The sequence below is a fragment of the Urocitellus parryii genome, chromosome 13 (assembly GCF_045843805.1).
Source record: "Urocitellus parryii isolate mUroPar1 chromosome 13, mUroPar1.hap1, whole genome shotgun sequence".
Lineage (NCBI taxonomy): Eukaryota > Metazoa > Chordata > Mammalia > Rodentia > Sciuridae > Urocitellus > Urocitellus parryii.
This window is the reverse complement of record NC_135543.1, coordinates 49,758,129-49,783,441: the sequence shown is the minus strand read 5'-3', so window position 1 is coordinate 49,783,441 and position 25,313 is coordinate 49,758,129. Positions and strand designations below refer to the sequence as shown.

The following is a 25,313-nucleotide window of genomic DNA, read 5'->3' as shown; positions in this document are numbered from 1 at the left end:
GCTGTCTCTTAAAAATAAGCTTTTGGGGTAAGAGGAAATTTTAGCTTATTTGAAATTCAGTGACAATTGAATATTTGTTTATTCTGTTGCCTCTTAAACTTTTCTACTGAAATATTCTAATAGTTGAGAGTGAAAGTATATAAAATCCAATCTTCAGGAAAAATAGCTATGCTACTCCTATGGGTTTTACGTATATATCCTTCCTTTCTAATATCTTCAACTTTAGAGCTAATGCCATCAAATTTTATCTCCCACTTTTCCCTTTTTGCTATTATTTGCTGATACCATTCAAGTTCTCCTCACTTAATACTGACTCCCCATCACTCTTTCTATTAAAACTCCATTCATACTTTAATTCATGGCCATCTTAATACATATGTCAGTTGCCCTAGTCTCTTGCAGCTTAAACTCTCCTCCTCCTCCTCTGTAATCTTCTCACTATTCATACCTTAAAGGTTTAACATAACCAGTAACTGCTCACCTCTCAATTGCAGTTTAATATGTCTACTGTCAACTTACATCTTGCCAGCTGTCTCTACCTCAACCATAGAAATTTCTTCATACTACCAGGATATTCAATCCATTGAGTCTACCACCGGTAGCTATCCCTTATACCCCTTAAATTTCATGGTCAAGCATTATAATCTCTGCCTTACATTTACAATTTTTTTTCCTTTGCCTTTTCTCAGTATTGTTGGTAAAATCATAACACTAGATAAAATCTAGCTCTGCTTTCTCTACATGCAATATGGTTGGAGGAAAAAATACAGCATGTTAAGTAGTTTCATTTGGAATTCATATATATTCAAATGGAAATTTCAGTACTGTATCTATGAAATTAAAAACACATTAGATGGACATAGAAGACAAGATTAGTAGATTTGAAGGTACATTAATATAAAATATCCAAAGTAATGCATAGATAAACTGCTTGGAAAAAATAGAACAAAGTGAATGAAATAAAGTGGGGCATAGTGAAATATCAGGTCTAATTTATATGTAATTGGAGTCCCAGAAGGAGATGAGAGAAAAAGTGGAAGAACAATTTTTGAAAAAATAATAGCCAAAAACTTTATAAATCTGATAGTGCAGGGGGGTGACACAACCCACAAATTTAATAAATTTAGTCATTCTTAAGCAGGATAAAATAAAATAAACTCAATGAACTTCAAATAATTATATCATGATCAAATTTTAAAATCAAAGCCAAACAGTCATAGAGATGTGTGGTATATTATCTACACAGTAGCTAACTCTGTCAGGATATGGAAACCAGGAAAGAATGAAATGATGGCTTCAAAGTATTTGAAAACTGCTGATCTAAAACACCAACAATAAAAGTATCTTTCTGATTTTATAATGCATGAAAAAATACATTCTATGACCACACAGAAGACAGGGGGCAGGGCAGAGGTAAAGGAATAACAGGTGACTCTTCTAAGTTTCTTTCATTGTTTGGAAAGCATCAAAGTATTTATTTAGAATGAAGAATAATAAACCAAAGAAATGTTATCTTGACAGTGACCACTAATATAATAAGAAAAGGTAAAGGAAAAAGCTAGGAAAAGGACTAGGGTGTAATGGAGTACTATTTAGCATGCACCAGGCCTTGGGTTCAATTCCTAGCTCCAAACAAAAGCTAGAAGAAGAGGGTAAAAAGGAAATATGAAAACTGCTTGCTTGCTCAAAATATAAAGCAAGAGAGGAAAAAATAGATGGGAAAAAAAGTAAATAAATAACAGAATGGTAAAATTAAAACTACCTATGTCCATAATTACATAACTTGTAAGTACACTAAACATTTTAATTAAATGACAGATAAGACTGGATTTTAAAGGACAGAAAAAAATATACTGTGCAAATAAATGCTAAGCAAAAGAAAGCCTGTGTAGCAGTAGACTTTAAGGCAAGAAATATTAGTAGAGATAGAAAGGGGCATTCATGATGAGAAAAGGGTCAACAGGGAAGAATAAAAATCCAAAATGAGTTTGCAGCTGACTACATAGCTACAAAATACATAATAAAAAATTAATATGGTTGGGATATCCTGGTTAAATGTTCAGACAAAAATCCAAATACAATTTGTAGATTATCTTTTTTTTTTTTTTTTTTTTTGATGGTGCTTCGGATCAGCGTAGGGTCTTGTGCATGCTGAGGACTTTCTCTACCACTGAGCTACACCCCAATTCTGAGCCTGCCAGCCTTTAAAAAGAAGCAAAAGACACTATATAAGCATCATTGTCTTGGATGATTTGAAGAGGATTCACGTGTAGCACAGACCGATCCATTGCAGGCTCTTCTCAAAGCAGACTGTTCATTGTAAAGTGACAGCTTGTTTGCTAGTCTTGTTGTAGGATAGTAATAAACCATGGCAAAGGCAAACAAGTATGAAATATTTAAATTTATTGACAGAGTGCTAAATATTTCCTTTTAAGTATTAACAATCTTAGAATCTTCCTATCTCCTTTTTTTACTGAGATATCAGGGAGAAAGAACTCTGTGCTATGTTCGGGGAGTTGTATTTCATTATGAAATTCAGAAATTCCTTTACAGGAAATAATTATCTTCCTGAAGATAGTATTTCTTTTTTTATATTTATTTTTTAGTTATAGGTGGACACAATGTCTTTATTTTATATTTATGTGGTGCTGAGGATCGAACCCTGCCCCATTCATGCTAGGTGAGCGCTCTACCTCTGAGCCACAATCCCAGGCCCCTGAAGATGATAGTATTTCTACCAGAGGCCATTTCTGCCATATTGTACTTATGTAACTGTTGTCATAAAATAATTCATTAGTTGTGATTGTCAGAAAATTCTGAAGGGTAAAGTTTTGAATGAAAGAGTTTATTGATAATTAGGGCTGGGGATATAACTTAATGGTAAGAGTACATGCTTAGCAGGAGCAGGGTCCAGGGTTTACTCTTTAGCACTTGACAAAAAAAGAATTATTGGTAATGGAAGGTTACTTTTGTATAGGTTCAGGCTTATTTAGATTGATTAATCTTAACAATCTGTTAAGCATAAAATTTTTAAAAAAGCATAGAAGTGGGGGAAAAGTTCACCAATTATAAGTAAGCCCTCATTGAATGTTAAGTACCTGCTCCTTTTCTCCTCCTCCCAAAAAACTTCTGCTTATATTTCTGTGTTGGGTAAAATATAGTGGATTTCAGTTATTAAAATCTGCTTACCTAGATGAAAATCACAGAAAACTTCTTTTTCAAGTGTTGGACCCCAAAGTAATAGTTATGCAGTTTCTTTTAATATTTTTTTAAAGTTTTTTAAAGAATCACTTGTTCCTCATATTATAACTAAAAATAGAAATAGAGATAATAATTTAATCTCATTACATTGTTTTAAGGGAAACATAGTCTATGAAAAATCTCATTGCTGACAGTTTAATATTGTAGGAATAGCTTGCCTTGTGGACAGGCAGGAAAGAGGGGGTGATATGGGAGATAGGAGGAATGATGGGTTTGCTGACGTGGTGAGACAGCCAAGCCTCTGCCAATACGGGGTGAGTTGCCAGTGGTGGAAGAGGGAAGTTTACAAAGGAGTAGAAGAAAGGAACTGTGTGTAATAACAAGAAGAAAGTCAAACAGATATATGAGATAAGGGAAACTGTTTCAGGGAGGTGACTCAATATAATTATGTAGTTAGTATATTTAGCAAAACCAGGACTGAAATTCTTGGAATTCCTATTTGAAAGTTCTTTCAGACACCATCTGGCCTCCATTCTTCAAGTGTGCCCAAGTTAGGCATTGTTAAACATTAATATCAGAAATTATCTTACTTCAAAATGGTACCCTGAATTCTCATTAACCAAATGGGATTGGCTTTTGAAGAAATTAGTGTTGAAAGTAAAATTTTAGGCAGAATTAAAAATTGAACATGTTTAAATATAGATTAGCATTTTCTAAGTTTCTCTGGATGTCTAAATTGTATTTTTTATTAAAAGAATCTTTTACTAAATAAACTTAACATACCTTGATATACAGCTAGTGGTTAGGGGATTTGTTCTGTTTTGCTAGTGATGGTTAGGATCATTTTTTTAGGATTTTTTTTTTTTCTTTAACGTTTGAATGTTGTGTGTTAGGTATGGTAAACCGTGAAGTGCTGGAACAGGTGGAACGAGGATATAGGATGCCCTGCCCTCAAGGCTGTCCAGAATCTCTGCATGAATTGATGAATCTTTGCTGGAAGAAGGACCCTGATGAAAGACCAACATTTGAATATATCCAGTCCTTCCTGGAAGACTACTTCACTGCTACAGAGCCACAGTACCAGCCAGGAGAAAATTTATAATCTGGATTGTAATCTGGGGATTATAATCCTAGTAGCCTATTTTATATGCATAAATCTGCCAAAATGTAAAGACTTGTGTAGAATTCCTCACTTTATGTACAGGAATCAAAAGAAGAAAATCTTCACTCTGCATGTTTTAATGGTAAACTGGAATTCCAGATATGGTTGCACAAAACCACTTTTTTTCCCCCTGAGTGTTAAACTCTAAAGTACCAATGATGAATTTTCCAACTTATTATAGGGTCCAAAGAAAATCTAGGGATAATATACTGAACAGTATGGGTAATAGCATGGTAAGGAAGCACAACAAGGCTACTCTTTTCTTCGCCAAACTCGGATTGTTAAAAGAGAAAATTATTTATTGTTATAGACAAAAATTGAGAGGTAAAATCTTATACCATAGTAAAATCTAAAATTAAGGAACGTCATGGGACCAAATGATTCCATTCCAGTTTTGAAGACTTTCTTGTGTTTATTATTCTCAAAGTTTTTTTTTTTTTTTTCCTATGTGAAACAGTCGATATAAGTCTTAACATATGCCTCCTTTTGCTTGGAAATAGGCCATAATTTTCAAAAGCAAAAAGGTTAACACCTAAAACTTGATTAAATGTTAGACCTCAGCAGTGGAATTTGAAAGCATTAATGCACTATGTTCATACTCAGATTCATGGAACTGGAAAGTAGAAAAAGAAATTTCTCACTTCATTTTTGAAATAATTCACATTTAGGAAAATGAAAGTAACTGTAAACTCATCTTTTGTAAAGTTACATTTTTTTTCCCAAAGGCAATATGTAATTGAAATTTTATTATCCAATCGAAGGGGAAATCTTTTAATCTTTAGCATGAAAAGTGAGACCCAGAATTTAAGCAGTCCATTTTTAAAAATAGACTTGGTACTGTAAGATTTGCTAATATGTTCTTACGGTGATGGGTGCCACAAATAGAAAATATCACTAGATCAGGGACTTGAACGCACTTTTGCTTGTATTGAATATAGACTAAGAGAGGAAAAGGTATTTAAAAGAAATATGAGAAAAGAAAATGTGAAAGTTTTACAGGAAGAGGGGTGGAATGTGATATTTAATGCTGTTGTCATGGAGTAGCAAAATGGCTTTGCTGGCACTCAAAGCTCCTCACTTAGCTGTTTCTGAGACTTCAAGAGTTATAAGGTATGACTGTAAAACTAATTTTCTTAACATACACATTAAGTGAGTGTTAGTTACATCCTCAAAATAGTGAAGTTAAGGCTTCACACTAATTCTAGTGACAGTTTTTATGCAGAACAATTTTAGAGTTTTCAAATCCATGTTTAAATCTCTTTTTAATTATACTTAATGATTATCAATTTTTCCTTTTAGAATATAGTTGATTTGGGGAGGAAAATTTATTCTGCACAATAACAATCATTAAAAGGGGACAGTTTTTGCCCATGTAAAGTGCAGAAATGAAAATACAAAATAAAGCTGATTTTTTTTTAACTTGTAAAAAAATTCCCAAGAATGAATTTCAATAGCAGCATTACTGGCTAAAGAGTCTAACAAAGGAAAAACTGAATCTGATAAGTAGAAGTCTAGTATCTGTATTTTGAAATACTGTACTATAGTTACACTTTAAAACACTGTATCAGGTTCCCATATTTTCAGTTTTAACTATCATCACCTAACCTGATTTAATCATTAAATTTAAAATTCTGTGCCATGGTTTATATGTTCAAATTCAAATCATTTTAAAATGTGACAAATGAATTTCATGCAAGTTGGCAATAGTTCTGGTACTAAAAATTATGGTTGTGTTTTCTGTTTACATAACCTATTTAGTATTAATCCCTGTGTCTAGAGGGCATTCCTGCGAAGAGTGCCCTCATTATTATCCTTAACATCTACAACCTGTGACTTGTTTTTTAAAGGGCTTTATGTGAACTATGATGTAATTTTTCTAAGTATTTTAAAAAGGGTAACAAAAATCATGTACTAATTCTGATCAGAAAAATAAGCCAGGAAGTTGATGGTATTCATTAGATTTTAACTAAATGAAATAGTTCCTCATGATAACAATTATATAGTAAGGATAAAACACTAACTTAATGTGTATTCAGTTTAAATTGTTATGTATTTTTAAATTGCCAAGAAAAACAGTTTTGTACATTTGAAAAAATTTTTTTCCAACAGCTTTCATCTTCAATGTCTTAATATAACCCTTACCAAAAAAAAAAAAAGGAGTTTGCAAAAACAGCCTTCTAGCACAAACACTTTTTTTAATGAATAGTAGCCTAAAACTTAATATTTTTATAAAGTATTGTAATATTGTTTTGTGGATAAATGAAATAAAAATTCTTGTTGAATGCATCTTTTCAATTGCTGTTCATATTTCTCATTAATTTTTTAAAAATTGATATGTTCTGAATTTATTCTTCCATTGGGGAAAAAATGTTCAATTACTTGTAATTCCTGAACAGAGTTAAATCAGTTCTTTGTTAAGTTTAAAATACTACTGAACCTATTCCATGTGGTTAGTTTTCCATGTCAGGTGAGTGACATTTTTACAAATATTTTCTTGTTTTAAAATTGTACCAGCATGGGGAACACCTGTAAATCCCACCAACCCTAGGGGGCTGAGGCAGGAGGATTGCATGTTCAAGACCAGCCTCAGCAACTTAGAGCAAAATCCCTTCTCAAAATAAAAAATAAAAAGGGCTGGGGAATGTAACTCAGTGGTAAAGCACCTCTGGATTCAATTCCCAGTTAGTGTATTACATAGAAAAATGTTAAGTAATTTGAGTGAAGCTATTCACAACCTATGTGAAGGATACAGAATGACCACTTTTGACCAGTAAAGGTCTTAATTTTCTAAAAATGTAAAATCTGTATATTCATGTGTGTTTTGCAATTATTTTATTACAGGTTTAACAAAAATAAAATTATATAATTATAAATGGCCAATCAAATGCATTTATGTTTTTTCAGTATTGTAATTGTGTTAATTACCATTACTATCATGTCATCTAAAATTGTTATTGGCCTTTTTCCTGATTTTCAAAAAATAACATTAAATCAGCACACATGCTTCCTTCAGTAAACATTCATTATTTTTGTAATATGTAATAGTTCCTCAGCTTAAGGATGTTTTCTAGTTTGCTGTTTGCCTTTTAATTTTACATGTACTTTCTGACATTTAAGTTGTACATTTGTATGTTGTCAAAGCTATTTATTATGCTAGAAAACACTTAATCCACCCCAAATTAAATGTTCATGTCATTTATATTATAATTTATGATTTTGTTTTTTAAATTTCAATTCTTGTGGAAGTTATTTAAGTTTAAAATGTGTCTTTATGATCTAACAACTTTTTCCCACATAATTAATTTTTCCAGCACCAATCTATTGGTTCATCTATTCACACCTCATTTGAGTTCCTTCCTTGAATATATACATATTTACAACATCTGTTTTATCAAATTAACTTAATATTTCTGCCATTCATATAACCTCTAATTACTTTCACTGGGTAGTACATTTGAATAATCAGTAAGGCAGCTTCCCTTTTGTATTCATTTTTCTTTTTTTTTTTTCTAATCTTGGTATCCTGATAAATTCTTGATAAAGCATAGACTTCATTTATTCACATTCCAAAAAAATTCAGGTGAGATATTGGTTGGGATTGCATTGTTTATAAACTAGTTTAATAAGAATTGGCCTCTTCCAATCCATTTATGTGAATCTTCACTTATAGTTAAGTCCTACAAGTTTTCTTTCAGGAATTAGAAGAAGAATCTCATCCAGTGTCTGACCACATTGCTCTAAAGCCAGATCCCTATCTTGTTACAAAAGAAACCAACATGCAGAGACGGTGCATAAGGCCCAATAGTATTTATTTCCTCAAAATTAGCTCCTCTCTGCCCTTCCTCCAGAGTATATACTCTCCTCTTTTTTGTGTTTTGTTTTGTTTACATCAAGTTGAGTTTTTGTCACTGGCAACCATAGTCCTGATTCAAATTATTAGTAGAGAAAGGTATACTCATGATTAAAATAAGCAACCAGAGGCTCAGGTAGAAGGATGACAAGTTCAAAGCCAACCTCAGCAGTTTAGTGAGACTTTCAACAACTTTATCTCAAAATAAGAAAAGATGGGATGTAGCTCAGTGGTTAAAAAGTGCCCCAGGGTTCAATCCCCTGTACCAAAAGCAAGGGAAAGAAATTTGCAACGTGTGTCAAATTCATCCATTTTCCCTCACCTTTTGGACTGCCCTACTTCTGGAAGGCTGATCAGTACTTATTAGGCTATTTCCTTGCTCTCTGGATTCCTGTTGTGCCAAATCAACAAGAGGAAGGTAAGAGGAAGCTAGAAAGAAAGGTCAAGGTATTTATTCCTCTGGTTCCCTTCCTGTAAATTTGGGCTGATGCCGAAGATTCCTCTCAATACATCCTCCCCCATACAGTCTCCTTTTGGAGACTGGTAGCTACAGTTCTGTATCTGACAGTGTTTTTGCTACTAACTACACTTACTGCCTGAGTCCTTGTTCCCCTATTCTGCCCACCTCTTTATAAATATCTTTGATTTACCTTAGTTTGAGTGTGCCATCTATTCCAGTCAATCCGTGACTGGTATTTGTCACAGGTATCAGTAGAAAATAGAAAACTCGATTTTTATAAAAGTGGCAATTTAAACAAAACACCAAATTTTTCAGTACAATAGCAAAAAAGTATTTTTCAATTACGTTTATGTATTTTTTTAATCTGGTAAAACTCCATTAGAGTATTTGATTAGCTGTACCACTCCAATTAAAGAATGAATGAACTATTCAATTCATGGATGAAAACAATAGGAATAGGAAGTAGAGGTGATAAGAAAAGGAAATGGTATAAAAAGAAAAATATATCTTGGTGTGTAAAAATTATTTGCAAAAATGGGTCCCTTAAAATTGGTCAAAAAAATGGGCCCCAGATCTCTAAGAAAGAGATGCTGAATATTCAGTTTTAAAGTGCATGCTGGGTCTTCCTTACTCCTTCCTTCAAATTGGGTACACAAGCTATGGGTCAGGAACGGAATTACTAAGTACAAGAAAGGGTAGATTTCATGCCGTAGTTTAAAAGCAGTGAAGAAATAAACAATTCAGCAAAGAGAAAAGCTGATTGAGTATGAGAAAAAGAAATTCATTAAGTACTTTTCAGAGATCCTTGATGGGACACTGGATAACACTCATACATGGAAGAGCTTCACTTAAACCTTAAAGGTCAAGTTAATTTTAGGAAGCTGGAGGACTTAGAAAATGCAAAGGAAAAAAGTGCCTCTAGACAATTTTTGATAATAGGGATGGCAGAAATAAGAGGTAACTACCATTCAATTGTGATATAAAACATTTCTGTCATACCAGAAAATTCCATCATGTCACTTTAGAGTCTTCTCCATTCACCTCTGAACCCTGGCAACCACTGAGTACTTTGTCACTATGGATACAAATGAAATAATATGTAATCACTATGTCTGATGTCTTTCACTTAGCATAATACTTTTGAGGTTCATCCATATCCTCAGTGAATGTTTCACCAGTTTAAGGCTATCATGAATAAAGCTGCTATGGATATTCAAGTGTAAGTTTTTACTGTAAATGTAGGCTTTAAATTCTCTTGAATACTTTGGAGTAAGATTACCAAGTTGTATGGTGCAATTAACTTTAACTTTTCTAAGAAACTGCCAACCTGTGTTCTGAAGAGTCTGCCATTTTGTACTCCTATCAGCAATGTATGAGAGCCCATGCTTGTCAATACCTGCTTTTGCTAGCCATTTTAATTGTTACCATTCTGGTAGATATAGTATTGTTATGGTGGTTTTAGTGTGAATTTCCCTAATGATTAACATATTAAGAGTCTTAAGCATATTTTGAATTCATGTATCTTTTTTAAAAATATTTCTATTAGTTGTTGGATGGACCTTTATTTTATTTATTCATTTACATGCAGTGCTGAGGACTGAACCCAGTGCCTCACAGGTGCTAGGCAAGTGCTCTACCACTGAGCCACAACCCCAGCCCAAATTCATGTATCTTTTTTGATGGAGTGTCTCTAAAACATTTTACCCATTTTTTGGTAGTGAGTTGTCATTTCAGCATTCTGGATTCAAGTCCTTTGTCACATTATGTTTTACAAATCTTTTTATCCCAATCTGCAGCTTGATTTTACCCTTTTACACAAGAAAACAATTTTGATGAAGTCTAACTTATCATATTTTTCCTGTTATGCTTTTTGTATCATAAGAAAATATGGCTTGGGGCTGGGGTTATGGCTCAGCAGTAGAGTGCTCACCTTGCACTACAAAAAAATATTAAAAGAAAAAAAAGAAAGAAAAGAAAATGTGGCTTAATGGGGCGCTGTGGTGCATCCTGTAATCCCAGCCACTCAGGAGGCTGATGCAGGAGGATCAAGAGTTCAAAGCCAGTCTCAGTAAAAGTGAGGTGCTAAGCAACTCAGTGAGACCCTGTCTCTAATTAAAATACAAAATAGGGCTGGGGATGTGGCTCAGTGGTTGAGTGCACCTGGGATCAATCCCCGGTACCAAAAAACAAAAACAAAAACAAAAAACGTGGATTACAAAAATTCACAGATTTTCTCTTATGCTTTCTCTACAAGTCTTATCATTTTAACTCTTAGATTTAGTTTGTATTCCATTTTTAGAAATTTTTTCATGTAAGTCTTGAAATCAAATAGCTTAAGTTCTTCAGCTTTGTTCCTCTTGAAAACTGGCTATTTAAATTTCCACACATATTTTTGTCCATATACATTTTAGAATTAACTAAAATGTCAACCTTTGTTTAAAACCCCTCCTGGGTAGGGGATGAGGATATAGATCAGTGGTAGAGGGCCTGCCCAGCATGCCTGAGCCCCAGAGTTCAATCCCTAGTACCACCAAAACAAACAAAAATCCTTCTGGAGATTCAATTACATTGCTTCATATCATCAAATCTATACTGAATTTTCCAATAATATGAAATTTCTCCACATGTTTAGGTCTTCTTTTTGCTCAGCAATTTTTTTAAGTTTTCAGTATACAGATTTTTTTTTTAAATTTGTCCCAAGTATTTCATACTTTTTATGCACTTGTAAGAGGTATTGGTTTTTGTCTGTTTTGATTTTGTTTTTAAGACAGGGTCTCAATACGTTGCCCAGGCTAGCCTTGAACTCCTTGAACTCAAGTGATCCTTCTATCTCCGACCCTCAAGTAGCTGGAACAGCAGACACACCCCACCACACCTGACTTGATGTATTAAGTTCTTATTTTAATTTCCAATTCTTGATAACTAGTGTATCAAATATAAATTGGAAAAGCCCTAAGTTCAATCCCTAACCTTAAATAAATAGACCCTGTATCTTGTGAACTTGTTAAACATAATATTAGTTCTAGTAGCCTTTTTTGTACCTTTGTTTTAGTATCAGGGTAATATACTAACTTCTTTTTACTTTGTTTTTTTCTTTTTACCAAAATCATAACAGAAACCACTCAGATGGTGTCCTCTTCCTGTTATTCCCCAAAAGGGAGAACAATGGTCAGCAGTGTCAAATAGCAGCTGGAATAAAGCAAGGGCCAGCTTCACACTCAGGAAAGGACACTTCATCTCTTTCTTGTCATTTCCCATACTCTACACATTCAAATTTCTCTAGAAACAAACTGTAGAAATGATCCCTGAAAGTATTGTCTTCTAACCTCTTTTTTAAAATGAGGAGATGTCCCTCCTCTTGTATTTTCCACAGTTTACGTTAGGATCCAGTTTTAGTGTTGTACTTTCTATGGATTTGTAACCATATATGACATTAAAATGTAAAATCTCTGTTCTGCAAAAAACACTGCCAAGAGAACAAAAAGACAAGCCATTGACTTGGAGAAAATATTTGCAAAAGACACATCTAATAAAAGGCTTGTTATTCAAAATATACAAAGAACTCTTAAAATTCAACAATAAGAAAACAACCAACCATATTAAGAAATGGCAAAAGACCTTAATAGATAGCTCACTAAAGAAGATATACAGATGATAGGTAAGCATAGCAAAAAATGCTTCACTACATATCTGATCAGAGAAATATAAAACAAGTTACCACTACATATCTATTGGAATGGCCAAAACCCCAAACGCTGATACAACCAAATGATGGTGAAGATGTAAAGCAACAGGAATTTTCATTCATTGCTTATGGGATATAAAATGGTAGAATCAAGTTGACAGTTTGGTGGTTTCTTGCAAATGAAACATACTTTTTCCATGTACTCTAAAAATCCTGCTTCTTGGTGAATACTGAGAAGCCCAAATGAGTTGAAAATGTATATTCATCCACACAAACACAGATACATGAATGTTTACAGCAGTTGTACTAGTCCATTTGTGGGGCTATAACAAAATACCACAGACTGGGTAATTTATAAAGAACAAAAATGTACTTCCTCACAGTTTTAAAAGCTGAGAGTCCAAGACCAAAGCATTGATGAGGGCTGCTCGCTGCTTCCCTGATGGTGCTTTGTTGCTGCATGCTCCAGAGGGGAGGAGGGCTGTGTCCCCACATGGTGAAAGGCAGAAAGGTATGACAGCCAAATGCTGCATGAAACCTCTTTGTTAAGAGCCTTAATTGCATTCATGAGAGAGGAGCCCTCATTACCTTCATCACCTCTTAGAGGCTCCACCTCTTGGGGGTCATCACATTGGCCATTAAGTTTCAACATCTGAATTTTGGAAGGTACATGTTCAGATTAAAGTAGTATCATTATTCATAATTACCAAATCTTGGAAGCAACCACAATGTCCTTCCATAGGTGAATGGATAAACCATTGTACATCCAGATAATTATTAATCAGTGTTAAAAAAATGAGTGGACCAGGAATATAGCTCAGTGGCAGAATGCACATTTAGCCTGCATAAGGGCCTTTGTTGAATCCCAACCACCAAAAAAATTAAAAATCAAAGAAGAGAAATATTAAGCCAGGAACAAATACAGAGTGAATGAAGATGTATATTACTAAGGAAAGAAGCCAATCTGAAAGAGACTAGGTACTGGATGTACTGGATGTTCGACCATATGACCTGGAAAAGACATAACAAAAGACAAAGTTCAGTGGTTGCCAGGGGTTAGCAGAGAGGGAGGGATAAATAGGCAGAATACAGAGGATTTTAAGGGAAATAAAAACATTCCATATTTCAATTTTCAGGTGCTAATGTAAATTGTGTTGTATTTAATTTCACATTCCATTTGTTCATTGGGACAAGTGTATAAGAAAGTGACTTTTATATGTGAACTTTATATGAAAAAACTGTTATAATCATTTATTAGTTCCAGTAGTTTTTTGACTCAGTTCTATTTCTTCTTTCCCAACACATATACCTGCTATTTCCTTTTCATGTCTTATTAGATTATCTAGGTCTTCCAGTACTATGCTGGAAAGCAGCGATGAGAGGGGACATTTTTGCCTTGCTCCTTCCTGATCTTGGTGGTAAAACTTCTCAACACTAAATATGATTTTAGCTATAGGAGCTTTTGTAGATATTGCGTATCAACTTATGGAAGTTCACCTCTAATCCTAGTTTACTCAGTTTTTGTTATGAATGAGTGTCAAATTAGATTTGTCAAATGCTTATTCTACATTTATTATCACATGATTTTTTTTTCTTTAGCCTGTTAAATGATGGATTGATTTCCAGTATTGAACTAGCCTTGCACACCTGGAATAAAGCCTACTTGATTGGGGTCTGTAATTCTTTTTATTCATTGTTGGAGTGTTTAATTTTATTTTTAGGGATTAGGGATTAAATCCAGGACCATTTTACCACTGTGCTATATCCCCATCCCTTTTTATTATTTTGAGACAGGGTGTCCCTAAATTGCAGAGGCTGGCCTCAAGCTTTATCCTTGACTATCTTTCTTTGCTTTGAAGTCTACTCCAACTGAAATTAATATGGCCTTACTTGCTTTCTTTTGATTAGAGTTAATATGGTGTAACTTTTTAAATTTTTTAATGTTTTTTTTTAACTTTTTGATAGACCTTTATTTATTTATTTATATGTGGTGCTGAGAATCGAACCCAGTGCCTCACACATGCCAGGCAAGTGGTGCTACCACTGAGCCACAGCCACAGCCCAATATGGTTTTTTTTGTCTACCTGTCTCAGTCTGTTTATGTTGCTATTACAAAATATCATACATTGGATAATTTACAAAGAACACAATTTATCTCCTCACAGTTCTGGGAGCTAGGAAATCCAAGACAAAAGCACTAGTCAGTTTGGTATCTGGAGAGGACGACGGTTTCTATTTCCAAGATAGCTTCTTGAACACTGTGCCCTCACAAGGAAGAAGCGGTGAATGCTATTCCCTCCCATTCTTTTACAAGGTTACTAATTCTACTCATGAAGGCAGAGCCCTCATGATTTTAACAACCTCCTAATCCCATGTCTTAATACTATCATATCAGTAAATTTCAACATGGTGGGGGGACGCAGACCATTTACTTGTAATCTATATTTGTCTTAACATAGCCATTTCTGTCTTTTAATTGGTGCATATAGACCACTTATATTCAGTTTTTATTAATATCTACTACATTTGTCACTATTTTTATTCCCTTTCTTTGTTCTTTGTTCCTATTTTTGCTTTCCATTCTTTTCCCGCCCTTGGTGAATTGAGGATTTTATCTGATTGTATTCTCTCTCTTAACATACCAGTTATACTTTTCTTTCCCACTTTTTTAAGTAGCTGCCCTGGAGTTGGCAATATATATTTACAACCAATACCAGGTGCCTTTCTTTCACTAGCTGTAAATGGAGTAGGTAATCCCTACTAACTTCTAATTTGTCCGGTGGCAAAAAGACTGAGGGCGTTTAAAGAGATCTAGGGGGACTGGGGTTATATGGCTCAGCGGTAGAGCACCCATTCAAGGCCCTGGGTTCGATCCTCAGCACCACATATAAATACATAGAATTTTCTAGTCCACTACCCTCCTGGGGACGTGCCGTCTGGAGCGGCGCCGAGCCACTGGCCCACACCTGCTTTAGGTCGAACTTGGTTTCTCCCTCTCGGGCGCGGCTCCTGGCAAGTCCCTTCCCTTCCAGTCCAGGCGGGGCAGGTTTGCGCCGGGCTGCCCGTCGGACACGCACCTCCTTCTCCCCCAGGGGCCATCTAGACTGGGAGGGAACCCTCGCGTAGGCCGCGCGGGCCAGCCTCAACCGCAAACTCCGAGAAAAGCGGGCGAATCCGGGGGAACTGAACTTGCACCGCCCGCGAGGCCAAGTCCACGTGCGCGGCCGCGCCCCCACCCCCACGGGCGACCAATCAGCGCTCGCCTCTCCGCGAGGCTGCCCCGCCCCGCCGCTCCTCTGCGGCTCTCGGCGTCGGGACCGCAGCTGACGGCTCCCTGGCGCCGGCAACATGGCGCGCGGCAGGATCTCCCGCCTCTCGGTCCGGGACGTGCGCTTCCCCACGTCGCTCGGGGGCCACGGCTCAGACGCCATGGTAAGCGTGACCGACCGCCCTCAGGCGCCGCCGGGACAACACCCAGGCCCGCGAGTCGCGGGCTTTACCTGGCTTCAGTACAGTGGAAACTTTATGAGCGGGGAAGGTGGACGCTTTTCATATCTCTGAGGAATCAGCCAGAAACTCTCCACCTTTCCGGTTTATTTTTTTTCCCCTTATTTATCGTATTTTATTTGCCTGCGTTTGAAATGTCTTGGTTTTACTTTTTTTGATTCACGTTTTCCCGGAAAGGGGAGAGTGCTTATTATGCAATAAGTGCAGAAGAGATTTATAGGGTCCCCACCAAGGAAACCCGAGAAAACAGTTCTGACAGCTTCCCTGCGGAGAACTTGATAGGATTTGAAATGACAGAGACCAGGAAGTCTGGTGCTGGGAGTCTGGAGTGGTGATCCTGCCCCTGCCACAACTTTGCTGTGTGCCTTGGAGAAGACCCAAACTTCTCTGTGTCTTTTGGGACTGTGAAACGAAGGGGTCACGGTTGGAATGAGAAACTAAGCACCGAAAAAAACTCGAGTCACATAGGAGAACACTCGTGAAATTACTGTACTTAGAAACTTGGTTAGGAAGGATTTGTCACTGTAAGGAGTTATGCAAAATATCGAAGGGCTTTTTCCCCTTAATGAGAATGTCAGAGGGACCCCTCTCCCTATCCCAGCGCCCCCACCTCCCAGCTGTCTCTAGTGGTGTTCCTAAATATAAAGGTTCTGAGCAGGATTTTGTTTTGGGGATTTTTCCTCCTCCTGCAGTGCTGGGGATCCATCCCTGGGACTTGTGGCATACTAGGCAAGCACTCTACCTCTGAGTACATCCTCAGCCTCTGAGAAAGGTCTTCACGGGGACTGTGCCCCACTGGATCCACTTTGCTCCTCTGGTGAGATGGCCATACTAGAAAAAGTTGACTCCATATGTAGGGAATGTAAAGAAACTTGCCCCAAAGTGAGAAATAACAAAATTAGGAAAACGTTTCCTTGTAGGGATGAAGAGAAAATGGGGTGAGGAAGGGTACCCAAGGACATCACACTGTGATGTTTTACTTTCCAAGCTGGGTAGATGGCAGATTGGTGTTCTTTACATTTTCTCTGCTCTTTATGAACCTGAAATTCTTTGTAAAAGAATTTTCTAATAGTCCTCTCAAATCATGCTAAATAATATTATTCAATGCAAAAAATGTATCCCTTATTCTGGCATTAGCATCTTACTGCTTTTCAAAATTCCTACAAGTCCTTTCACAAATGATATTATGATAAATGACTTTTTGTAAATCCACTTGATGATCCTTTGTGGACCTCCAAATAAATATTTGAAATTTTACTGATTTGTAAAAGTGCAAACACTTAATTGAGTGCTACTGCATTTGCCCCTCTGAAGCTTGACAGCTGTGGGTAAACCACACATTCTAAGCCTAGGCTTTCTCATCTATAAAATGAGTACAGTGATGTCTACTTCATGCATGTAAAATGAGATACCTGAAAAGAGCTGACAGAAAGTCCTCAATAAGAATTGGCTATAATTACTATTTACATAAGAGGAAACTGAAAGCAGAAAGAACTCTGACCTAGCCCTGAGCTTTGAATTTGTGAAGTGTTATGATAAACTATTTTATTATAGGAGGGTTTAAGAAATAGCATTTGTTTCTGGGACTGAGTGGTGTATGACCCCTAGGTGAGGAAAAATTATCTGATACCTGTATTGCAATTTCATAAACACATAAGCATTTCTCCTCAGGAGATAGAGTGTATGTTATGTGCTGACTCTCAAGTGTTTAGCAGAACACGCTGCTTTGCAGTTCTCCACCGTGATTGCTTCATTTGCCCTCTGGCCATGCTGAACTCAGCACTTCAGCTTCTTTTCAGCATTTAGCAGAGCAAAACTTCCTGATGAGAAGTCTGATATTTTTATACAGAAGTCCTGAAACTCTCTTCAAAATCTGTTAAAGCAGAAGTTCCTGATCATTTCTTTCTGCCCTTATTGGAAACATGGAGCACTCAGCCTGCATGTATTTACTAATTTCTTGCTTCCCAACACTCATCAAGCACCCAGAGAGCCCCACAGCTGTGAGCTCGCATCTCAGCGCAGCTGCCCACTGGCCACCTCCTTGCAGTATTTTCCCTCTTATTTGCTCCTTGTCTGTGAGCTCCCTTAATCCCTAGTCCTGTCCTCCCAGCAGTTAGAAGATGTTGCCTACTGCATCACTGAGAAGACTGAAGACAGTCATACGCTTGTCCCCATCTCTGCACACCTGTCTCCAAACCAACCCCTTCTCCTCTTTCCCTTTATTCTTTACCATGTCCTGCTCCAAAGCTAATCCATTCTCCTTCCCTTATTTATTCTCAAGTCTCCCACTTATATCCCTTTGTCCTTCAGTACTTCCTTATTTCCTTTGGTTCTCTTCCATCCCACATGGACAGAGCTTTCTCTTTAGAAGAGTCTGAATTTGATCCTCACACCTTTCTAGCTCCTTTTGGTTTCTTCCTCTCATCCCCAAACTTCCTGCTCTAGGTCTGTTGCCTTATCCTTTACATCTCCTTCCTTCTTAATCTGAAATTGACTACTCTTTCCTTCCTTCTCTTGGAATTGCCTTCAGTTTTTTCCTCCTTCCAGTGACCTTTATGCTCCATGCATTTCATACCATCTGCTGTCTCTTCCTTGTGAATCTGTCTAGCTCCCAGCCTCAGCCTTTCTGACTACTCCTTCTTCCTGCACTGGCCCCCTTCTTCCCTCTCCAAGGCTTTCCCATCTCACTGCACACTCCCATTAAGACTCTTCTCTAGCCAGGCTTGATGGCACCCACTTGTAATCCCAGTGACTTGGGAGGCCGAGGCAGGAGGATCAATTGCAAATTCAAGACCAGCTTTGGTGACTTAGTGAGACTTTGTCTCAAAATAAAAGAATAAAAGGGCTGGGTATGTAGTTCAGAGATAAAACACCCCTGGTTCAATCCCCAGTACCATAAAAAAATAAAAACAATAGAAAACAACAACAACAAAATGGGTTAATTTGTCTTGAAGCTTTACTTCTTTTTCTGCCAGTGGTCTCTGAACTTGCACTGTTATATTTATCATCCCTGCTATAAACTATTGCAGTGAAGATCAGTCCAATTTTATGTAAGAGCTTTCTGAAACCTTGGCTTGTTCAATTTTAAGCTACTTGCCAACATAACTCTGTTCAGTGAGCTGTGATTGAAAATTCTTGGGTTTAAAATTGAACTGAGACCTGGAGACATTGCACAGTGGTAGAGCACTTTGGTAGCATGTATGAAGCCCTGGGTTTGATCACCAGCACCACAAATGACAATAAAGGTAATGCCAATGATAATAATATGAAATTGAGCAGATGACCTTTTTTTTTTTTTTCTTGTACCCGGCATTGAACCCAAGGGCACACAACCACTGAGCCATGTCTCCAGCCCTTTATTTAACCTTTTTTTTTTTTTTTTAAATTTTGAGACAGGGTCTCATTAAGTTACTCAGAGCCTTGCCAAGTTGCTGAGGCTGACCTACGATCTTTCTGCCTCAACCTCCCGAGCCACTGGGATTACAGGCATGCATCACCACACCCAGCTGAACACCAATTTTTTTATATTGCAAATTGGCATTAAAAAATGTGTACATCTGGGGCTAGAGGTGTAGCTCAGTGGTACAGGGTATGCTTTAGCATGCTCCAGGACCTGTATTCTATCCCCAGCACCAAAGGAAAAAAATATACATTGCATTTGTTGAACGGATTCGAACCATTCAGGACTTTCCTTTGGTCCATTCAGATCTCCTGCATTTTCTTTGGGGTGCGTCAACTCTTCCATCAGATTGGATCTCTTCTTGGCATGTCCCTTATTGCATTTTCTGTTTCAGGTGTCATTGTCATGGTTATTTCTGGGTTTCTTACATTTGCATTTGGGGGGTATGGGTCACCTTTCCTGCAGCATACAGACCCTGACTACTCGGCTGCCTATGTTGTCCTGGAGACTGATGCGGGAGATGGACTCAAGGGATATGGAATTACCTTCACTCTGGGAAAAGGCACTGAAGTTGGTGAGTTGATGATTCTCTTGAGATTCTAGAATGCTTCGTTTTTCACTTAGACTCCAGTTCTGACCTATTTTTTTTCTGTATTTACACTTCTCAAAGGGATTAAAAACAATACTTATTTTGCTGGGAGAAATTAAAAGGTGCAGCATTTGGCCTCTCCTCTTACAGCCATCTATATAGACTGTGGGAAAACCCTTGACTCTGGATCTGTTTCTCTGTATTGAATGGTGACTACCAGAATGCTATTCATCTGCTCTTAATTCTTGGCTTCTGTAGATCTTTGAGGACCTATACTAGGAAAGTGACCAAGGGTGGTGGAGAGAGCAGATATAAGTTCACACAGCAAGGTTTATTGTGGTGTGCACTGTGAGTCTACCTAGTTTTCAAAATATTTTACACAAAGTTGCTTTGAGGGGCCAGTTCTTTGTGGGGCATATTGAGCCATGTTTAAGTGATTCTTCTCCCTTCCCCATTTTCCTAAACTGAAGGCACTGAACATAATGTAACCTTTCTTAGCTGGCCAAGATCTTAGAGACAATGTTGAGCCCCCTCACTTTTTTAGAGATGAGGAAACAGGCCCAGAGAGCTATTCAGCTACTTCCTAAAGCACTTGTTCTCTAGAACATTTAAATGCAACTTTTTTGTATGCATACATGCACATGCTATAAAATTCAAGAAGTACAAAAAGTGACCTTTGCCAGATCATTTTCAGTGGATCATTAGAGGCTGAAGCCAAATCATGATAGGGTGAAGAGTAACTATCAGGGAAAGGGGTAAAACAGGTTATCTAACTTTCGTGGCAATATGACACTTCCCTCATGATTATTTACACCATCAGCATTCTAGATAGCTGTAGGATAAAAGTCTTGCCCTACGGAAAGATTTTAATATTGTCAAGCAGATGAAGGAAGTGTGTGTGCGTGTGTGTGAATGACAAGAAGTGTACAGATTTATTGAGGAAACAGTCACAAAAGACAAAATCCAGCTGGGTGCAGTGGTACAGACCTGTGATCCCAGCTACTCAGGAGACTGAGACAAAAGATCATAAATTCAAGGGCAGCTCAGGCAACTTAGTGAGACCCTGTCTCAAAATAAAAAGAGCTGGGGATGTAGCTTACTGGTAAGAGTGCTCTGGTTTTATTCCCCAGTACTACAAAAAAAAAAAAAAATAGGATCATAGTACAGAGTGAGGATTGTTGCAAAGTGAAGGGGTTACTTTGCTCTGCTCAGGTGGCTTTGGGCAAGCTTCAGAGCAGAGGTGATGCTTTGAGGAAAGGCTCTGAGAATAAATAGGCACTTACTAGGCAGATGGAAGAGACCAGGCAATGATCTGTCCCCCCTCCACACACACCATTAACAATTTAGTGTAAAAGTTTTCCCCAAGACAGTGACCACTGACCAGGGTGGTTTTTTGATTGGTTGGTTGGTTTTTCGTAACAGGGATTGAACCCAAGAGTGCTTAACTGAGCCACATCCCCAGCCCTTTTTATATTTTATTTTGAGACAGGTCTCACTAAGTTGCTCAGGGCCTCACTAAGTTGCTGAGGCTGGCTTTGAACTCACAATCCTCCTGCCTCAGCCTCCTGAGTTGTTAGAATTGTAGGTTTGTGCTACCAAACCCAGTTCCAGGGTAGATTTATAAAGCTGTATTTTAACTTCTCTGAAACTTTAATCATCGCTATCTGTACATTGAGCGTTTTATGAAGCTACTGTCATTCTTCATACTACAAACTACACAGCATGGCCCCTGAAGGTTTTGTAAAATGCACAGTAAACTTACAAAATAGGGACAGGCCCCTGGAACCATTCTCTGTTAACAGCTAAGACTTTGAGGTTTGCTACTGTGGGTAGGTGCACAATGGAAGGACCGTGAGCACAGGGATAATAAGAAGCTCTTTTCGGGTGTTGCTGAGCTCAGTGTTTGTTCCCTGACATCCCCCCATACTCTCAGCCCCACCCGCTGTCCTGAGGGACATCTTGGGCAGCGGTGAGTCAACTCTCCTATCTTTATGGCATGGCTCTTATGTGCTAATGTTGTTGGCTTCCCCCTTTTTCAGACCACAGCCGGACAGAACCCATTTTAACTTTGACCTTGCTATATATTTCACATGACTGACTGCAGTCTCATTCGAAAAGCTACATGGCCCTTGCACTAAAGATGAAAAATTCCATTAGCTCATCTCCGTTCTCCACAGCCTCTGTCAGTCGCCTAATCATTCTTTTAGAATAGAACAAAAAGGAAAAAAAATAAGTATTTTCCTTGTTCCCATAAAGAGTGTTCATGTGTGTGAGAGATAGGGAAGAAAGGTTGTATTTTAATGTATAGAATAGATCAGTGTTGTTTTTCTTGGGTGGTTTTTAACTCATATTTTTTATCAAATTTACTTAATTATTATTAATGTCTCCTGCTTTCTTTATATATATATATTTTTTTAAATGACAATTTTTTTAGAGTGGTCTTAGGTTCACAGCAAAATCAAGCTGTGTGTACCTGCCCCACACACCCACAGCCTCCCTCTTATCATTGTGTGCTGTTGGAGTGATTGGTACCTTTGTTATGATTAGTGAACCCACATTGACCCATCACGATCCCCAAAAGAATATAGTTTACATTGGGGTTCACACTGAGTATTGCACATTCTGTGGGTTTAGATAAGTGTGTAATGATGTGTATAATGTAATACCAAGCTATTAAAAAAATAGGAAAGGAAAGAGGTTAAAAAGGAGGAAATTTTTTAATATGTATTTTTTAGTTGTAGGTGGACACAATACCTTTATTTTATTTTTATGTGGTGCTGAGGATTGAACCAGTGCCTCACGCGTGCCAGGCGAGCGCTCTACCACCGAGCCCCAGCCCCAGCCCCAGCCCAAAGCAGGAAAGTATAAATAAACAAAAATACAGTCATGCTACCACTTGGACTCAGACATCCATGGTCATCCACAAGCTTTGCTGAGTGAACTTCCAGTGCTGGAGGTTGCCACAGAATCAAGGTCTAGGAGAAAACCCTTGGGTTTAGTCAGCAAGAAGCTGCCTTTCAAAGGCCAATTTTTCCAGATGAATTTCCACCCATCCCATTAGACACACAAACTTGAATTTCTCCATGCTGAAGTCAGACCACTACAATCCAAGTTTCTTTTTTTCCTCCTCTTGCCTTTTAATAGTGTTTTTGCCTGAGTACATCAGTATCAGTCACTACTGATGCTTCATAAAACTATAGTTTTTTTTTAATCCTACAAATTTTAATTTCTTTTTTGTTCATTTTCTTTTTTTCTGTTATTAGATACATACACTTTTTTAAAAAGTTAGTTGTTGATGGACCTTTATTTTATTTATTTATTTTTTAGTTGTAGTTGAACATAATACCTTTATTTTATTTATTTATTTTTATGTGGTGCTGAGGATCAAACCCAGGGCCTCACACGTACTAGGCAAGTGCTCTACCACTGAGCTACAACCCCAGCCCACAGATTTTAATTTCTAAGCAAGTAAATGTCCATCTTCATAACCCACTGACACAAAAAGCTTCCAGACTCTTTTCTTATACTTCTTATGAAAGTCAAAAATGTCCTGGAGGTCAAAAAGTGAGATGCCCACTGGCAGTTATGTTCAATTGTGACTGCACCATTTCTTGTCCTGACTACCCAAGGAGCCATTTTAAGGGAATTTCAAGCATCAGTTATATAAGAGGCTGGCTGTGGTGGGTTTTTGTCCACAAGTACAGAAAGTTTTTGGTGGTAATCTGTTGGACTCCCAGATAGTACCTTTGGTGGTTTGTGACAGGTGGTTGTGGCCTTTTGATATATATATATATATATTTTTTTTTTGGTAGTTTTTTGTTTATTTTTTGGCTTGGTTTTGTTTTGTTTCAGCTAGTATCATTAGTTGGTGTTCCTGTTTGGGACGTGTAGTGAGAGCAGTTAGAGTAGTGTAGTACTACCGGGGTCCAGCTCCTGCTATAAGACCACCTTCATGGACCATTATCAGGTCCTGATGGACATCGGGCAGGGTGGCTTTGCCCAAATGAAAGTAGTCCACCACCTCCTCATCAGGACAGAGGTGACGGTGAAAGTTCTGCCAAAGTTAGAGCAAAACATCCCATCCAAACTATATATGCTGATGGCCATGGAACGCCGAAGTGTGATCCACCTCTTTCAGATCATTGAGACCATTGAAAATATCCAGCTATGGCATACAGCTATGGCATACACCTCATCCTGGATGTTGATGGCATGCAGGAGGAGGCCAAGAGACCATTCAGGCAGATTGTGAGTGAGATTGAGAAAGGCATTGAGCACCTAGATCTGAATGCAGAGAACATGCTGGTGGGTGCCAGAGGCAACAGCAAACTCTTGAACTTCAGCCTGAGCACCAGATTCATGACGGGGCAGAAGCTGAACAAGTTCTGGGTCACTCTCTAATACCTTGCCTCTGAAGTCATCTAGAGGAAAAAAATATGAGGGCCCCCTGGTGGACATCTGGAGCCTGGGTGTCTTTTGTACTTGATGGTGCCAGCAATGTGCCCATTTATGTGTGGAGCTACTGCTAAACAGCTGAAGGAGGTAATCATGCATGTAAGGTGCACCCTTCCCCAGCATATTTCCACAGGAGCATGGAGCCTTGTCAACAAATACTGACAGTGGATTCCATGCAGAGGCCCACCGTAGAGCAAATAATGGGGCACCCATGACTGAGCCAGGGTGAAGAATATTCACCCAGTTGTTCTAGTGAGCCAATCCCCTAACACCCAGACTCTGCAATTGTAATCATCAGTTTTGACATGGATTATGACCCATAAAATACCTGAGTGTCCCTGGCAAATTGAAAATACGATGAGGTGATAGCTTCCTACCTGATACTCCAGCACCAGATAACCCAGGGCGCAGGCTGCATGTTCCTGGCGAAGCCTGTGCATCAACAGAATTGGGCCTTGCCTGGGCCCCAGGGAACTTTCCTTCCAGTGTCTTCCCAAAGAAGAATGCCAGTCAGCCTGCCCTTCCACCTTCACCTTACCTGTGAGCAGCAGCTGCCTACAGAGGCCAAGAAGGCAGGGCAGAAGGGCAATGGGAAAGCCAGCATGCCTGCTTCCTATATGCAAAGACCTCCACTCCCAGCACAGCCTCCCTGGGGGACCCTGTGTGCCACATGCCTAACCCCTGGATGATGCTCAGTAGGTGGGTCACAGGGCAATCTTATAACAACAAGAACTGCACCTGCACTCAGCAACTGCCTTGTGGGTCAGCATTCAGAAAAAAAGTGGTTCCAATGTAAGAAGGGCAGAAATGGGCTAGATTCAGGAACAGAGTGGGCTCCAGTGAAAATGGAGAGCTGAGATAGACAAAGCCAACAGACAGCCAGAAGACCCTGTGCTCTGTGATCCTGACATCATGGCATGGGCATCTGTGTGGACTAAACAGCTGCAGGAGTGTGGTGTGCAAACTGGCTCAGGCTTCTCTGCACAGGTTCTAGACAGGAGCAC

At 38.2% G+C, this 25,313-nt stretch overlaps 2 protein-coding genes and 1 pseudogene across 6 annotated transcripts in view; 2 read left to right on the top strand and 1 right to left on the bottom strand.

Moving 5' to 3' along the window:
• Positions 1 to 5,174, top strand: part of Yes1 (YES proto-oncogene 1, Src family tyrosine kinase) — a 66,435-nt gene extending 61,261 nt beyond the window's left edge. For all 3 annotated transcript variants that reach the window (XM_077792163.1, XM_077792164.1, XM_077792162.1), the window contains exon 12: positions 4,095 to 5,174. In XM_077792163.1, coding sequence (XP_077648289.1) covers positions 4,095 to 4,303 — 209 coding nt within the window. In that variant the 3' untranslated portion in view covers positions 4,304 to 5,174. The remainder of the gene's footprint in view (positions 1 to 4,094) is intronic.
• Positions 5,175 to 11,790: 6,616 nt separating this feature from the next.
• Positions 11,791 to 11,994, bottom strand: LOC144250029 (small nucleolar RNA U3; annotated as a pseudogene).
• Positions 11,995 to 15,682: 3,688 nt separating this feature from the next.
• Positions 15,683 to 25,313, top strand: part of Enosf1 (enolase superfamily member 1) — a 33,311-nt gene continuing 23,680 nt past the window's right edge. For 2 of the 3 annotated variants that reach the window (XM_077792386.1, XM_077792385.1), the window contains exons 1-2: positions 15,683 to 15,790; positions 19,731 to 19,839. In XM_077792386.1, coding sequence (XP_077648512.1) covers positions 15,707 to 15,790; positions 19,731 to 19,839 — 193 coding nt within the window. In that variant the 5' untranslated portion in view covers positions 15,683 to 15,706. The remainder of the gene's footprint in view (positions 15,791 to 19,730; positions 19,840 to 25,313) is intronic. The other variant, XM_077792388.1, reaches the window with a different exon arrangement.